We start from the raw sequence: 18,404 nt of genomic DNA on the forward strand, positions 1-18,404 counted from the left end.
CTTAGTATGTTGTTGATTCTGGTAATTTACAATAATTTGAGGATAAAGTAAAATAAAAAAATGCCCTAGTCTACAATATATGTGGCCAGAAAATGTATTTAATATAGGGCCACATTTTAATATCCTCAGTTAAGTGTTTCGGTTAAACTGCACCCTCTGGTGGAGGGATTTAAATATAGCTTCATGACTGGCATTAACTAGTTACAGGTGTAGTAACACAGATAGATTTGAAGACGTAGTTAGGGTTAGGTTTGGTATGCCCCTTTCAATAGAGTAAATACTTGATACTGTAAATCCCCTGCCACCGCTGGAAATACAAAGCTAGAGTAAATAAAAAGAAAGATCACCATGACTTGTATTCACTGTGTGCACATGACAAGTCAATGGAACACATGTAAATGATATTAAAATTGGTAGAAAATGAAAGATGATTCATATAATTGTCTTCCAAAACATTGTGTATCCACTTTTTATCACATTTTAGATTTAGACACACAGTACTGGGGTATCAACACCAGTGCCCGAGTTAAAATATGGCAACTTTGCATTTATTTTCTACCTGGTTCAGAACTCAATGTGCAGCATGGTAGAGGATTTTAGGACAAAAGGAAAAGTTTGGTACAACAGTTGAGAGGAAAAGAAAAGCATAAACACCCAACACAATTTTCAGGATTATTCCAGCTCAAGTGGACCAGAGTAGCTGACTTGAGCTTGCTGAGATTGTGTGACTGTATGGAGGTAATACAAATGCCCACCTTTCTCTATACTAGACAGAGAAATTCAGTATCATTTTTAAGCTAGTTTCAATGACTTTAACAAACAATTATTAATTGACAGGGGTCAGGAAACCTCCACTGATCTACTTGAGCTGGAATGATCCAAAACAATGAACACTTTCACCGATTCTGAAGACCAGACAAAATAATGCAAGACATCCAATGACGAGACAACAGAGACTTCTTTACAAGAGGAAATTTATCAAACAAGAAGGAAATTCTGAACCTCTCTTTACAAACCCCCAGCCTTCTTCTTAATTGAAGAAGTTAGGGATGAGAGTTCACAAATTGCCATCATTCTGGGAGAAACTTCAAACAAGCACTTAAAACAAGACTAGAAAAGCAGAGGGTACCCCACTGCCTCTGACAAGGAGCCTAAAGTCTTTATATCAGATTCCTTTAAATATGTCACATCTGGGATACAAATAACACTGATCAGTGACATCACACTGACGAGGGCAGCAGAAAAATAAAAATGTGTATTTTACATAACGAACAGAAACATCTACCATGCAGAATGGTTCATTACAAACAGCCAGCACTAAACCTGGATGTTAGAAGCTAATTATTTTATTTCAAAATTCCTTCTCCTTAAAGGGAGAATAAACAGAGTGTTCAATATTAAATAATTCGGTCACATATCATTCTTGGTATTTGGTTTCCAATTCTTGGTTTGCTTTGGTTTTTCATCATATCCTTAAAACTTAGTTGAAAACGTCAGAGCTCTGCAAGGATTATTACAATATGTTGTCTACTAAAGACCATTACAAGATGCTTCTAGTTGGTTCCCCACAAGGGCTTTTAGTGTCATCATTGTAAGACTAATTTGATTATTAGTCTACACCTGTGCAAGCTTCCCTATTGACAATTGTGTTGTAATGTGCTAGTTGAGTTAATTGCTGCTGTTAATGAGTTGCACTGAATCTGGCAGTTTTTTGTTTTTTTTTCAGAACAGAAAGCTCACACAGGTGTTGAAGGTGACACTAACAATGGAATTAGTTATTCTCTTGCCTTTAGTCATTGATGATGCAAATCGTCCTTGTGGGTAACTAACTAGAAGCATCTTCAAATGATCTTTAGAAGATATTGCTATGAATCTGGCCAAGATAAAACTTTTCAAGTTTCAAGGATGTGATAAAAAAAAAATGGAATCAAATCAAGAATTGGAAAGTAAATAACATGAATGAACACATAAGTAAGGTAATTATTTAATGTATTCTACCTTTAACTAAATTAACTACATGATCAGAGTCTGGTTATTCCAATAGCTCAGCTACAGCAATAAAACATATGCTATGTACATCAAAAAGTGTTTCTGGGTGCTTTAGTGTCATACAGTTGTGTTCAGTATGGTTCAGGTGGCATAATTCTAATTTTAGCAGCTACTGACTCTTGTCTTAAATATATATTAAATTGCTCTACTATGGAAAAATTAGCAGGTATAGAAAGCATGTTTTACGTTTTTTCCTGTTTTTTTTTTTATCACCTAAATATTCAAACTCCGAATTCTTTATTTATTTATTTTTAAACAGGGACTGAGATTGAGTGCTGTTAGACCAATTTATGTAATTTATATGTGTATGTGAGTAACTGTGTGTTTAAATATTATATACACACACACATATATTTGTGTATGTGTAATATATATATATCCCTTCCGCTTTAGCATCCAGACATAATTCTATTCTAATTATATTGCAGGGTTCCCGTTTTCAGCTTATCAATAAGTTTCATGGACCCTGATTAGATTAATCTAGCACTATGGTAAGGTAGAGTAGTAGATTAGTGCTAATCGGGCTCTGTGAAACCAGCAGTAAACCAACAATGCATCATTAAAATAAAAATGAATACAGCTAGATTTTTTTTTTTTTTTTTTTTTTAATACTTAATTTGAATGTCCTGCAGGTCAAATAAAAAAGCTTAATCACTCATGACCAGTCAATAAGGCCAGTGCCACTTAGGTATTGTAACCAGCCAATGATAGAAGCAGCGAACTTCTCATATTAAATGCTACCTTTAATAAAATATATGATGAGTAACCAATTCGGGGTTTTCTTTTGGTTTACTGCAATGATTTTTTCTTTCTTAATTTTGTAATTCTGTTCTTTGACTACACTAAATCCACTCCATTAGATTGTTTTTCTCCACCCATTAGATTTAAAAGCTGCAAGTAAAAAAAGACCATAAATGCTGAAAAGAAAAAAACTGAAACCCAGGAACCCTAATAATACACAAGGTGGTTATAAAGTCTTGAGGACTACACTGCAGTGTTGAAGAGAAGGTATTGGTTCCAGAGAGAAAGAGCGCACTGGTACATGGCAGGGAGTTTCCACATGATGTGCTGCACATTCCCATAACTTCCAGTCACAGAGACTTAGGAAAATGATTGTTACAGTGCTATAGGACACATTACAAGGATTTTTATTTTTTGGGAGCTGTACTCTATTGGCCAGAGTGGAAGTTGATTCAATGCAGAGCACATCGGCCCACATTTTCAAAAAAACAATTGTTCAAATCGCATTGTACTGTAAAGAAAAATAACATTGTTAATGTTTCTAGTAACAAACCACTTCAGCACACTTAACTGAAGTCCTTAATTAAACCTTCTAAAGTGTCTTTTAAAAGTTTTTTAAGACTAATAGTTTTATTTTACTTGGACGAAAAAATAAGCAAATTGCATTTTGGTGTCAAGACCTTGATGAATATGGCCCACTGTGCAGTAACTCAACCTCTCAGCTGTACTCCTCGTTTGCAGTGAAGCGACCTGACCACAACCCTGCATACCGGAAACCCTCCTTCAATAGCATGCCATCACGTTAGCTATGTCCATGTAATCACTGTCTCCCAACAGCACTGTACACTATGCATTGCAACAGTCTTGTCCTTCACCGTTGCAATTCATGGTGTCTAACCTGATTTCTTGGAGCTTGCAATCTAAAAGGGGTTTACAGTGTGTATTCCAGCACGCTCTCCTGGGATGGGGGTGGGTTGGGAGAGGGACCCCCGGCCGTCCTGCTAGAGGTCCCCAGGTTTCTGGTTGCAGTTCAGGCAGACTCTGACGGGGTGGTCCCAGCCTCGCGAGGGCACGGCGCGACGCTCCTGGGAGCACTCGGCACAGAAGCCCTGTCCGCAGGCCCGACAGTGGTGCTTTGACAGCTTGGGGCTGAACGGCTGGCAGCAGTGATGGCACTGTGTGATCTCGTGGTCAGGGACCCAGTAGACCGGCCGGGCCGCATCCTTCACCAGACCTGCAGAGGGGAAGGGAAACCGTTAGCTCTCCACCCTTCACACTGCAAACCATTTCATTAGCAAGTCACCCCGTTATTAAAGGTAGTTGAGCTCATCAATACAGAAATCATCCACAATTATGCAACACTCAAAAGGGCTAAATTTCAAAATAATAAAAGAAACCTAAAAACATTTGTTGTTGAACTTAAGTACCTATTCAGAAAAGTATTGTGATCCTCGGATTGAAGTGAAATACAATAAAACATTTATTAACTTATGAACACTGTGGGAAACTGGAAATAAATCTATCTTATAAATTATGCAAATACAGTCAAACTGTTTTTGTATCGCTTCAAAGGGCTGAGCACAAAATTGTGACAATAAGCTTACAAATGTGCAAAAGTATTGCATTGATGAAAAATGTGCAGTAATAAACAAATAATTTCAATAAAGTCTACTGTACCTGTAGAAAATAATGTAATAATTAAAACTTAAGAAAGCTGTAAAAATGTTCTGTATACTACATTGTGCAAGAGTACTTTATATTCTGAACATTTCAATACTGTAAAGCAACTTGCTTTCATTTAAACCTTTTAATGTTGTGTTTTTATTCCCTAGAAGTGATATTAAATGGGGTGAAAATCAGGTGCACTGTATGACTGTATAATGTGAATAATATTATAACCAAACTGATATTATCAGGAGCTTGTCCCCATTGACTCCCATAATATTTTGGCCAAGTCCTTTCAATGTGGTGATAATAAGCAGAGGATGACATTAACAGGAGTGATAACGAGTGGGTTTGACTGTATGTGATTGCATGCAGATTTAAAAAAAAAAAATAATAAATAAATACAATAAAAAAAAAATAATAATAATAATGACCAATTACCTACATCCCTCCAGGGGGGTGAATGGATTTCCTGAAACAGCAGGCTTTGTTCTGGTATTTTAAACCTTAACTAATGCAAAGTTTGGGGTAGACTATTACTACAAATTCAGACTGCAGATTAATTGCTTATTTGTATGCTTTTGATTCAAAGACTCATAAAGATATTATTGTGAGTTTGAAAGGTTTTCTGAGGATTAAAATCCAGACATTCCTAGCTCACCTAAGGGGATGTCCATGGCGGTCACTACAGCCCCCAGCGTGTTCTGTACAGCCTCTCCAACCTTCCTGGCGATCAGCGTCCCTCCTTCCTCCTCCAACTCAGCCTCCTGTAAATCTACAGCACAAATCAACATACGTATCAGCAGGGCAGGGGCTAGGAGGCACAGCAGGTTACTATGTTATGTAGCAATAGCCACCAAGATACTGATTTCACTCTCTGGGATTATAGCTGAGCATCAAAAGAAACGTATCGCTTATATTTGAGCATCAAAAGAAACTTATCACTTATATTTGGATCAAATTCACTAGATGAGATCGAAAAAATGAAAAACTCTAGAGCAGGTGCAGTGACTTTTTATTGTGCTGATTAACAACTGACATCACGAAGTTGCTGCAAAATGATCTGTCAATCTTGGGCAGGTGTTGTGACTCTTGGTCTCCCAGTTTGTGGCCTGTCATTGAGTGTGTCTCGTTATACCATCTCGCCAGGTATGAAATTGCTGGCTGTGAGCACCCAAGACGGCAAGCCACAGTACGCTGCCCTAGTCCAGCCTCCAACATGCCGTTTGCACAAAGGCGCTGCTGTCTTGACAGACGTGGCATATTGTTTTTTTTCTGTGATTTTCTTTATTGCTTTTATTCAAGCTTGCAATTCAACAGCTGAATCACTCCATATCCAGTGTCCAATCAACTGTCTCACTAATTAGGTGATTAAGTGCATATGCTTCAGTCATAGTCACTCAAGCATGTCATGGTCAAGGATCAATGATCGAGTGATTAAAAAGAAACCAAAAACATTTCGTCAATGTCCATCACTTATATACCTTATTTATTTCGAAAATAAATGTGTTATAATAGTGATAAGTTTCTTTTGATGCTCGGTGAGATATATCTCAGTACAGAATATCAAACAGTGAACACGTGAACATGCGGACAATAGGAAATTTACAATGGGCAATCCCAGAGCAAATATAACGGACAGTGTTGTGTGATGCACTGCCGTTAAGGATTTCCCCTGCTGGTGAGATGAGCTGAAAACTTCTGTAACCACGAATGTAGACGGGCCTGGCTCTTCAGCACAGTGGTTCAGATGCTCGCTTGTGGTGTGCAGGCTTGCTGGTTCGCACCTGGCAGCCACCCTGTTAGAAAGTTTTAAAATCCATGAGCAACATTACGATAGGCCTTGTGATGAAGGTCTTTTGGTTCTTTGCTTGTTTTTTATACGTTAATAACTGGTATTTAATCATGTCCGGTGTGGAAGGTCACATGACCCAACTGTAGCTAAGACCAGCTGGAGTGAAACTGAGCTCTCACACAGGAAGTGATTTCATACCAGGAAGCAGCAACTTTAACTTTATTGTGTTGTCTTTGAAACAACTGCATATTCCAAACTGAGGTAAAAATACATACAAAGATACAAAAGATCTCCAAGCAGTGGTAATATTGGCAGAAAGACAATGGATTGTAAAACCCTGGTTCGTACTCTTTTAGCTTGATGTAACATGGCGGCGCTGTGATAAAGGCTGGGAGAAGTCTGGTGTTTACCTTGGCGTGCCCCTCTCTGCTCGAAGCACACGTCACAGACTCGCACAGGGCCCAGCCCCCATCCCCGCTCAGGCACTGGCCTGGACTTGGAGGAGCAGTTGTCACAGAAGCCCTCCCCGCAGGCCCGGCAGTGGTGCTTGGTGTCATTATCCTGGAACGGGCAGTCACACTTGTGGCATTTCTGACAGTCAGGAGCAGAGCAAGATGGGGAATAAGAAGAGGCTGTGCAGCGTTCAAGGCTTGTCCCTGCACTAGCTCACAGTTAACCCCAATGGTTTCTTAAATAATCGCAGTGTTTGACTGTTACAATTCCAAAGTAATTTCAAAAGACTATTTTCCAAACAAGGATTTTAAAAGTGAATGAGTTCAATAGTTAGTGGCCATTAACAATAGGTTTACTGTACAGAAATAATTTTTGCTATTTATCCATCTATTCTGCAGAGTATGAAATACTTATTGTTCTATAATTAATAATGTAATGCTGAAACAAAGCCACATTTTAAATTACATGCATTAGGTGCAACAACAGTATTTAAAATACATACAGAACAAATAAATGTCTGTGATCCTTTAACTCCATAGTGGTCCCAACCTTGACAAAGTTTAGAGAACCCCTGCTTTAGATCAAACTGAATCAAGTCCCAATGCTTTAAACACCCCCCAGCTACCCGACCACTACTGACCAGGATCTCAGAGTTGGGTCTCCAGTAGGCGGGAGCGATCTGATCGGTCAGCCAGGAGGTCACCACCTTGGCCGGCTTGACACTAAGCTCGGAGACGGACTGGGCCATGAAGTTCACTCCGTCCAGCAGCCTCTGAGCCGCATTGTTGTTATCCTTCAGGAAGCCGTCCGACTGAAACCAGAGAGATAAAGAGAGGCAGGCGTTAGCTGGAAAACAGCACCCACCTAACCAGCCAGCCACTATCATCAATGCCCTTTCTGCCTCTTGAAATGAACTGTCCTAACAGTGTTCTACCATTTTAGACTGCAAGCAATTTAAAGGACAGCTATCCAATGACAACAGAAGACTGTTCTAAAATGTAGTTGGATCAACACTCTAGTGGTCAACTGAAACGAACTTGAGAATGTAGTCCTTAGTTATTTGTTAGTTGAGTTCCAGCTAGTATGGACCTATCTGGGGATCATCCCCATCTCTGTATTGTCAGTATAAATTGCAATGGAAAAATACAGGGAACAAAGTTCAGGATCAGCGGATACCCAACTTTAGTACTGAGCTTCGGGGTTAAACTGATCATTTCTATTTCATGTATGGAAAATGGCAGCGAGTAGGTGAGGACAGGAGAGTAAGAAGAGCGCTGCATTCTTCTACTGCATATTTCAACTAGAATTTCAAAGCTCTAGTGTTTTCATACATTTTTTCATTTTATATTTCTGTATAATTATAGTAGTTCATACTTCATGTGAATTAGCAGGTGCATTTTACTGTATTTATTTTAAAAGATGATATTGAGTTACGCTTTCAGCACTGAAGAGTGAGATAGAGGTGTATGTTTCTATAACATTCAATATAAAGATATTCAGTACCTGATGTTGAAAAGAATAGTTAGCAGAAACAAGAAAAGAAAACAGGTGGGCTTTTTGCAAAAATCATTTAATTAAGTGTAACCTTTTAATCGTGTAACTTTATTTATTTATTTATTTATTTATTTATTTATTTATTTATTTATTTAAGTATTAGCAATTACAATGGACGGTATCTAAATACACTTATAACACAATATAACACAATTAAATATAACATAACCACTGTGGCAGGGCAGAAGCCCTGCTGGTGTAAATAATGCGTGTGGTAATATAAGGTTGGCAGGGATGGGGTTAATTCTGTCCCTGCCAACAATCACCGGTGTGGCCATTCCCCAATTAGGTAACTGAGTGCTAATATGGGAGTGGCCACGTGTATAAAGGGGAGCAGAAATCAATTGTTTGAGGAGGAAGTTAGGTGAGTGTTTTTGATCTGTGTGTAGATCGGGGCTCCCCAACCCCAGTCCTGGGGACCCCATGTGTCTTCTGGTTTGCATTCCAGCTGAGTTCTCAATTACTTAAATCAGACCCTTAACCCTTTCATGACCAAGTGGTTTTCAGTGGGAGGCTCCCCCAGGACCAGATGTTTTTTTTGTTTTTTTTTAATTTAGTAGTCGGCAATTGTTGATAATTTTTTCTCCCAATTTGGAATAGCCAATTATTTTTAGGCCCAGCTCAACACTACCACCCCCGCGCTGACTCGGAAGTGGCGAAGACGATCACACGATGTCCTCCGAAGCGTGTGCCGTCAGCCAACCGCTTCTTTACACACTGCAGACCCAACATGCAGCCACCTCAGAGCTACAGCGTCGTAGGACAATGCAGCTCTGGGCAGCTTACAGGCAAGCCCGCAGGTGCCCGGCCAGACTACAGGGGTCGCTGGTGCACGGTGAGCCGAGAACACCCTGGCCGACTTAAGCCCTCCCCATCCCCCACATCCCCGGGCTGCGTTCGACCAATTGTGCACCACCCCCTGGGAGCTCCTGTCCACTGTCCGCAGTGGAATAGCCTGGACTCGAACCGGCGACGTCCAGGCTATAGGGAGCATCCTGCACTCCACGCGGAGCGCCTTTACCAGATGCACCACTCGGACCAGGCATTTTTTGGCTGTAGTTGCCTCTCTTCCTATAAATTCCCCCCCCCAAACACGATATATATTATTTTATTTTATTTATTTTTTTTAAGGCAAGTGTTTTTTTATTATGTATTCTGCTTAGAGATACATGTACAACAACAAGTTATTCTATTGACCCGAGGGACCTTACAATACTTCCTTACAAAAGCTTTGTTGAAAAATATAGATGTTTGGGCAAATTACAAGACATGGTTTCAACCTGAGTGATTGCAATGACATAATACACATTTATTCTCAGGATCTTTATCAGCAATAATGGACACTACTCATGATTATTTTCTCAAAATAAATATTTATAAATAAAACAGTTATTCATTCAGTTATTATCAGTAATACGGAACAAACAAACATACCTGATACATTTAATACATGAAATAGAACCTGTTTATATCCACTCGTTTCTTGATATTTATAAATGTTGTGAAAACACTGTAAGTCATCAAGACAGAAGCACTTACCCCAGGCCAGATGTGCTCGATTTCAGTGCGCACCACAGTGTCCACAGGATCCTGGTTCCCAAACCAGTACTGCCGGCTCCGGTAGATCACCCCACAGTTCGGACACTCGATCACATACCTGCAAACACAGCAGTCATCTCTACAGCTCCATTCACACTTCACTGTGTAGTAAAGCTTATACTCTCTTACACAGTAAATAACCAAAACATTTATCACAATGAAATAGAGCACTTACCCAGACCAGGCATATATAGCCAGACCGAGCCAGGGTGAGTCGCAGGACGCAGAGGTTTTGGGAACCACAATCACCTCCTTTCCAGCCTCATAGCAAGCCTGCATTGCAACACAGCAAGAGAACAACACTTTGAACAGCTGGGTTTCTATTCCTAACTGAAGTGGAGTTTAAAGAAAGATGGGTGGCACCCATCTTTCTTTAGTTTTGTTTTTCAGTAGCAGCGATATGGGAACTAATAATGACCAACAACTGTGGTTATGTTATCGCATGGCTGTTCAAATGTTTTACCAATAACATGGATTGAGATTTTCAAAAAATAGTAAGTTGGGGTCATTTCTTGTTTTTCAATTCCAATTCCCGTTCCCTTTTAATCAATTCCAACACACAATTGATCAAAATGGCAATTATCAGTACAGTATTCTGTTAAAATGGGCTTCTCAGAGTGGCAATACATTACTTAAATTGAAGTCACAAATGAAAGTAGTTGGATAATCACAACAATCATTACGTCTATAAAATATCCGGAATTGCAAACGGAAATGAAAAACAAGAATTCACAAAACTCTTATTATAACAGTGTGTATAAATAAATGTCACTAAGGCTCCCACTGACAGCATAACTGGTCGTATTATAGCTATAGCCAGCTGATTTATGACCCATGATGTATGCCTGAAAATGTTTTTAAAAAAACAGCAATTTATTTGAAAATATAAAGCTGCGATACCAACAACATGGGACACAGCAAAGGCAGCGCCATGTGGTTTCTGGAAAGACTGCAGGGTGTTGTGTAACACTGGTACTAAGTTAAGCACAGGGAGATCTGGTAGAGAGAGTGCAGCCCCTCACCTTGCAGGTGTAGATTCTGTTGTCGTACTGTGGGGAGTAGCGGCAGCGCTGCTTGGCTTCGTGGCACACCCCCTCCCTGACATGATTCATACTGTTCTTGCAGCCAGACCTGATACAAAACAACCGTGAACTCAAGTCTCAGAAAGAAAAAAAAACCTCTTATCAGGAGTCAAATGCTGACTTCTGTACATTGATAAAGTGTTGTACATTGATATTACTGCACATACATCACCCACTGAAGATCTGAATTGTACATAAGTCATACAGCGAACTGTAATTCAAGTCCGAGTCTATTACATGGACAGTACTGGTACTGCATTTTAAAATACATATGGTTTTATTTTTAAAAATTTTCAAAACCTTAAGACATTCAAGAATTGCTACTCGCTAACTCAAATATTAAACTGAAAGAAGGGAAACCCACTAAAATAGGGAGTTTAGGGAAAGAGATGAAAGGTTAGATAAATAGTTCTAAAGTGTCTTCACTACTGTACTAAAGGCACAGATACAAATATGAACATACACCAGATTAGTTTACTAGCAGTGTTGAGTAGAGTTACCTTTCCTATGCTACCAGAGTGCTCTAACGTTTTGAGTGGAGTTCTTTCCTTGACCTGTATGCAGGTAGTTACTGTAATCACACTCTAGCTATTACCCGGTCTCACCCACAGGGGTGAGCACCATGAACAGAGACTTACCCACAGCCGAGGCAGAGGGAGGAGCAAGTGAAGTATTCGTCAGGGAAGAAGGAGCTGTGAGCCATGTGCTCGTCCAGGATCTCCCCACTGAAGCGCTCACTCAAAGCCTGCAGCACCACAGGAAGAGGTGTCAAGACAACACATGCACTCCTCTATTTGACATTGTATGTAAATTGTAAAATTGTTTTCTGTTTAGAAACCTGCTGCCTCTTGCCCCAAGGACTATGAAAATGAGGACCTCTATGAAAATTATTACCAAAAAAAAATACGTCAGTGACATTCATCCTCTGCCACAGATGTAAATCAAAATCTCTGGTTCCATGGTTCTGATTACTAAATTAGTAAATCATTTTCAAAAGGTAAAAAACAAAAATGACGGAATGAAAAATACCTCTGGTTTATTTCTAGTATTGTATTTTTTCAATAAAAAAGACCCCATTATCTAACTGGTCTTCATTATATAATTCTATTCAGATCGTTTTAACTTCTGGTCTCGAGAATTGTAACATATATGGGTGACTTATCTTTTGCATATCAACTCCCCAAGATGTGGAACAGTTTACCTAAAACTTGAAACTGAATATGATAACCTTTCTTTCTCTGGGTTAAAAAAAATCTGGAAATCACTTAATCCTTCAATGCGCACTAACAAACAGGAATGTACAAATCTTAATGCAAGCCTTGGACACACAGCTAAGCTGCTGTTTGATGTAGTTTGTGAATGTTTTTTAGGCCCCCCAAGGCTTCTGTCTCCAGTCTCACTGTACCCTGGGGAGGCGTGGTACCTGCAGGGCCTTGTAGATGACGCGTGGCGGGCGGGGGGAGCGCATGGTGTTGTTGCTCAGCTGTTGCTCCACAGTCCGCAGCAGTCCTGAGAAGTCGGTGGGGGGGTTGTAGGTGCGCGTGCCTCGGTACTGGACAGAGCTGAAGGCCTCTGGAAAGCGTCCCAGTTTCCTGAAGCGCTCCTGCAGCAGCTTCTCCGGGGAGTCCGACGGCTTGTCTGAAACAGGATAAAAAACGAAACAGCAACTAATTAAACTACCTTAATTTAAAATGTGATTTACAGCTAGAACTCACAGAATGTTGTGTGCAATGTCTGAATTTAACATTTTAAAACTCAAAAACATTTGAACTGCTGCTACCTGCAACTTTGTGGTTACTTGCTTGTTTATCTGATTGTGTATATATGTATGTATGTATGTATGTATGTGTGTGCGTGTAATTATATATATATATATATATATATATATATATATATAAATATTCTTTTGTTTTTTCTTTCTTTCACATTTCTGTTTTAGCTCAGTGGAGCAAAGCAAAACTTATATTTGTCACTCATTCATTTTCAGACTGAACGAAATTAAACAAAAATACACTACGTTTGTGTTTATTTAAGCTGTTTACTTAGAACACCCAAATCAACTCTGCAGGAGTCAGGAAAACATATTTTTTTAGTCCTGCTGGCTAGTGTTTGACCTCCTTTAACTGTTGTATATTGTAAATGAGAAGGGATATGTATTGGGAGAAATCCTACTACACTAAAACATCTAATAATACATAACCCCCACCCCCCATTGAGGAGGGTTAACTAAATTAGAGCCATCTGTATCGTGAAACAGAAGATCACCATGACCTGCACCCACAGGGGAACGGGGGAGAGAGAGAGAGAGAGAGAGAGAGAGAGTGAGAGAGAGAGAGAGAGTGAGAGTGAGAGAAAGGAGAATTAAGAATTAATTTTTGGGATGTACACAAAAGTTGTTACGGGCAAAAACTCTTCTTCAGCAGTGTAGAAAGAAAAGTAAACAGTGCAGTAAACTATTTTCCAATAATTCTGGGCCACTCTGTGTGTTCAGGCTTGTTTCACTATTGGTCTTTGCTGTCTATCAAAAGCCCTCAGGCACTGGCCTTTCTGACTGAACAACAGCGAAAAGTAAAATACAGACAATAGTAACTAGTAACTCAAATGACACAAAATCTTTGGAAAATTAGAGAAATTTCAACAGGAACAATAAACTATGTACAACACAGCAGTGTGGCGTAGTGGTTAGGGCTCTGGACTCTTGACCGGAGGGTCGTGGGTTCAATCCCTGGGGTGTGACACTGCTGCTATACCCTTGAGCAAGGTACTTTACCTAGAATGCTCCAGTAAAAAAAACAAACTGTATAAATGGGTAATTGTATGTAAAAATAATGTGTAAAAAAATAATATAATTGTACATAAATAAATAATAAATAATAATAACACAAAATGTTCATTCATAAATGAGTTTATCTATACCACGGCATCACCTTTGCTTGACTGTGGAATTACCCTACTGCCCAGTAAAAAAAAAAAAAAAAACTCCTTAGACTACCATTTCCTTAGATACACAATTTAGTTACAAGAAGTGTTTTGCTGTGGGGTTTGGAATTGTAGATAATACACTTAACTTTAAGTTGAACGCCGAAATAAACAAATACCCTCAGCACCCTGATTCTAAGCTAAGGGGTGTGGTATTTAATACAGCTATTTAGAACGGTCATCCACCAGAACATTTTATTTTTCAAACTCAGTTACACACTTTGGAAGATTGGATACCTTTCAACAGGCATGATAATGCTTTTTTTTTAGCTGACTCTTCATTAAAACATCATGAAAACCTGTTAACTGCACAGGTTTTGTTACTTACTGCAATGACTTTCAGTTTATTTAATACACCTGACCCGGCCTGGGCGACAGTAAGCAAATTAAAAGATGTCAATCACATTTATCACCCGCCTTGCTTGACTATTATAGCAAACGTGAAAGAGTTATCCAGTCCTTTCTGATTCGCTGTGTCAAATAATAGCTGTAGTCACAACGTTTATAAATACTTCTTTAAAAATTGGCCAAATTTGCACCCCACACTGAAACCGCCCTGGCTTAATTGGCTCTGTCTATAAAACTCCCACCACCTTTTTGCCTTGCACTTGCAATGCGGTGATAATTGTATTTACCTACAGAATACAATATTTCCAACCAATTTCATTGCTCGAGAGCTCTGAAAAAAAAATAATTGAGACACTGAAAAGCAGCACTTTTAAAACTGCACTTTTAAAACTGCTGCCTGCTTACCTGAGCCCAGCAGTGTGGTGTGCACAGTCTCGTGGAAGATGATGACCGCCGGCCCCAGAGTGGACAGAGGTACGTCCAGGCCGAAGCGGGCAGTGGTGGCCTTCAGCTCCTTGGTGAAGTACTTCAGGTAGGCGTCCGAGGCATCGCCCAGGAACTTGAAAAGGTCATCGTGCAGCCGGTCAGCGTGTGTGCGGTAGATCACCAAGTCCGACACTGCTAGGACCTTAAGCAGCAGCCGGGTGCGCTGCCCCAGGTTTGAACTGGTGCCCAGCAGCCCCTCCGTGTCCATCACCACCACTCTGTGCAGGGGGTCCAGAGCTGCCCACACCCCCACAGTGCAGGACTCCTGGGCGGGAGAGGTCTGGAACACCTCCCTACCCATGAAGAAGGTGTGGTTCAGCGTGTGGGACTTTCCCTCACCCGTGTTGCCGAAAATTGACACCACTTTGAGATGCTCGTCCTGCTTGCAGTCCAGCTTCTTGGCAAATTCTTCCTCATCCCCAACCTGCAGGAAAGAAAGAACAGAATAAAGTGATTCCAGATGCCGATGGAATAAAGCACAGGAAAACATGGCGAGTACAGAGGCACAGTAAATTTAAGGATACCTGCTATAGTTAAGTACCCCACTTCACATGTAAGAGCAGGTATTTGAGTTTATGCCAATTACCTCTCTGGGAGAGAATCTAAGAAAAACTTTGTCTGTGTCCTGGGTAGGTGTATAAACCTTTCTCCATTTCAGGCTTAGATTAGTTTTGAGTTATTGCACTAGTTAAATTTGGCATGAGATGATGTTCCTTACCTGATTCAGTTAAATGTTTTAGGAGCTACTTGGAAAAATGGGGTACAAGTAATATTACTGCTCCAATTGTAGCCTTCGTTGCCCACAGTGCATCTGGCAACCTGACATTTTGAGATAACTACATCAGTTAACAATATTTAATGCACTAACCAGACTGCTGGAGAGGGAAGTGAAGAAGTGCATAGCGACTGTGGTACAGAGATTCAATTAGGACAGTCTTGGACCTCAAGGTCTCTGGTTTAACATTCACTTATCCCAACCCCCTACCTGGATCTCCTCGTTTTCGTCCACCAGGAGGAAGCAGCGGACCCTCTCGAGGAGCCGTCTCTTCTGGGCCTCCCCCTCATCCACGGCTGCTGCCCCCTCTGTGGCATTGCTGGGGGGGTAGGCGCTGATGGGGTGCTTCCTCTTGTTCACCCCGCTGTGGGTGCGCTTCTGGCAGACGGCGCACAGATTGGTCTTGCATCCTTGGCACCTGATGGCTGCTCTCTGCCGGTGCCCGAACCCCAGGCTGCCACTGGCCCCCTTGCAGGTGTCGCAATAGGGGACGTGTCCTGGCCCGATGCGGACCCGCTCATGGTTCTTGAGCCGGTCCTGACGGTGCAGCTCCAGTTCACATCGCTGGCACTGCAGGCTCCCACACTCATCACACTCGAACAGGGCTTCCTCTGAGCCACCACAGGCATAGTTCTCCTGGCACACCAGGCCAGTGTTCACTCCTTTCTCTGAGGATGGAGCTTGGGCACTCATTGCTACACTGATATTCAATCCTTACACTATAAATTAAAAGTACCAGTACTACCAATAAAAGACAGACCTGTTCAGATACTGAATACAGAGGGCCTGAATCCTATGTCACCCTTGTTTGGTTCCTACAAGTGAAGTATGTATTTTATTTTGTTTTTATCTATTATTAATATTACTAAACATGCATAATCCTTTTTAACAAAAAATAAAAAAAAAATAGTGTACAAAAAATATTAAAACGCAAAACTCTTTAAGACAATCACTTAAGGTACAATGGTGATGTTTTTTTTTTAAATAATATTATTCCTGTTATTATTATTAGTCACTAGTTTACAACAAAATAAGTCCGCCAAAAACTTCTTGCATAGCTTATATCTGTTTAATATATCCACAAGAAAGGAACACTAAACCAGTCTGTTTTTTTTTTTGTTTTTTTTATAAAAGCTTAGCACAATTTGAACATGACAACAACAAAAGCTACATTTAAATTGTAATACAAGGTTGTTGTTTTTACAACATAACCACATTTACACAGACAATTCCAATAACAGTGATATAAACTACCTATTCTTAACCAAGAAGTACTGTTTAATAATAACGACCTTATATTTTAGTTATGGCTTTTTTGTGTTTGTTTACTTAGTTTCATCCACACATAAATTGACTTATCAAAACCAAGATAAGCGCGTGCAGCAACACTTTTATCAAGTAGTCCTCAACAATAACATAAGTCAACATACCCAGTCGGACTGCATCATTCCTTACGCTTTATTTTGAGAAAGCACCATTTATAAAGGCTGCTATGTTGTGTTCGATTTATTTTATAATCTAACTAGAACCTAGTCTGCCACACAGATATTTCCCCTGAAATTATTAAATACAACGGTCTTTTTCGACATTTATATGTGTTTTTTGTTGTTGTGTTTTTTTTTTTTATTCTATTTTCTTAACGAAAGAAAAGTGAACAGTTTTCTTATAATTTCACAAATCATTTATTTTACAGATGACGTTCGTGTCGTTTTGAGAAAGAAACGCACACAAATTAAAACAGGCGCGTATCAAAGCAATTGAACACAAAAAAAGGAAAACCGAAGACTTATTTTTACACAACAACAGAACAAGTCTCTCGGCACAACCCCTAGTAAAAACAACACAGGAAAAAGAAGCGACCGAGTGACTCAGGGATACTGTAACTGCGGTACGTTTTAAAATAAGGAGCGCGTTTTCCTGAGAAATACAAATATCAAACACGTTTCAAGACGGCAAAAATCTTGATATTAAAAATGCCAGCACTGATCAAGAGGCATTGTATTGTGTTAAAAGTATAACCCCGTCCCTGTTCGGTCTCTCTGGTTGTTGTTGTCAGTACCCATCAGCTGATCGGGTTATTTTCAGTCGCAGGCCAAAGAGCAGAGCGCTTCATTCTTCCGGTGCATACCGGGAAACGTAGTTTTTCTGCACAGGGATACAATATTTAAACTCTGTGATCACAGAAACAGAGTAAGAAATTGTTATTATTAATTGGTTGTCCAGAATTAAACAATTAAACAGTTAAAAAATAGAACACTAAATAGTCCCAGCATATTGAAAATGGCATTGATAAAGAAGTGTGTTTTAGAGTGGGGTATAATGGGTCTTAAAACAGTTTCCCGCTGTGGCAACCTGGCAACCTGGTAATGGTATGGGTAAAAATATGACAGTTATATTAACTAATGAATTGTTGTTTACAGTATATTCATTTTGTATCATTTTCTGTTTTAGTCATTACATCCTGGTGACTTTTAAACTCAGACGTTTACACCAAGCTTTACGAGGTCGCTTGGGTTGTTATCCGATAAAGCGAATCAGGATATTTAACAAATCTTCTCAGTTTACAACTATATGTATATCTACAGCTGCGTAGTGCCCAGGACTAACGTGTATAGATACAACACAAACACGTACACCAAACATATTATACCTCTAAAACTTAAGTGTATACTTGTGGCTTAAGTGATTCAAACAAATGCTGGAGATGTGGCACAGATATCCATGATATGGAGCTGATCCAAATTAAAATCTTATTTGGAAAACATTGTATTCCATTTATCTAAAATATTAGATTATGCTGATATTCCATTTTCAGACTTGTAATGCTTGTCGACAGCTCACTACTTTCAGTAACAAAACCACTTGAAAAATGAATCCT

General features: G+C 39.8%; 1 protein-coding gene across 1 annotated transcript; it reads right to left on the minus strand.

The window, feature by feature from the left end:
* Positions 1-508: 508 nt before the first annotated feature.
* On the minus strand, positions 509-17,656 carry LOC117423349 (zinc finger FYVE domain-containing protein 1-like). The gene is made up of 11 exons (XM_034038972.3): positions 15,737-17,656; positions 14,671-15,175; positions 12,362-12,576; positions 11,577-11,683; positions 10,879-10,987; positions 10,032-10,129; positions 9,797-9,914; positions 7,344-7,514; positions 6,661-6,841; positions 5,117-5,230; positions 509-4,024 (listed from the first exon to the last, which is right to left on the minus strand). The coding sequence occupies exons 1-11, from the start codon at positions 16,217-16,219 to the stop codon at positions 3,792-3,794; spliced, it is 2,334 nt and encodes a 777-aa protein (XP_033894863.3). The 5' UTR covers positions 16,220-17,656; the 3' UTR covers positions 509-3,791.
* Between the last annotated feature and the right edge of the window lie 748 nt (positions 17,657-18,404).

This window comes from Acipenser ruthenus, chromosome 18, assembly GCF_902713425.1.
Source record: "Acipenser ruthenus chromosome 18, fAciRut3.2 maternal haplotype, whole genome shotgun sequence".
NCBI classification, from domain to species: domain Eukaryota; kingdom Metazoa; phylum Chordata; class Actinopteri; order Acipenseriformes; family Acipenseridae; genus Acipenser; species Acipenser ruthenus.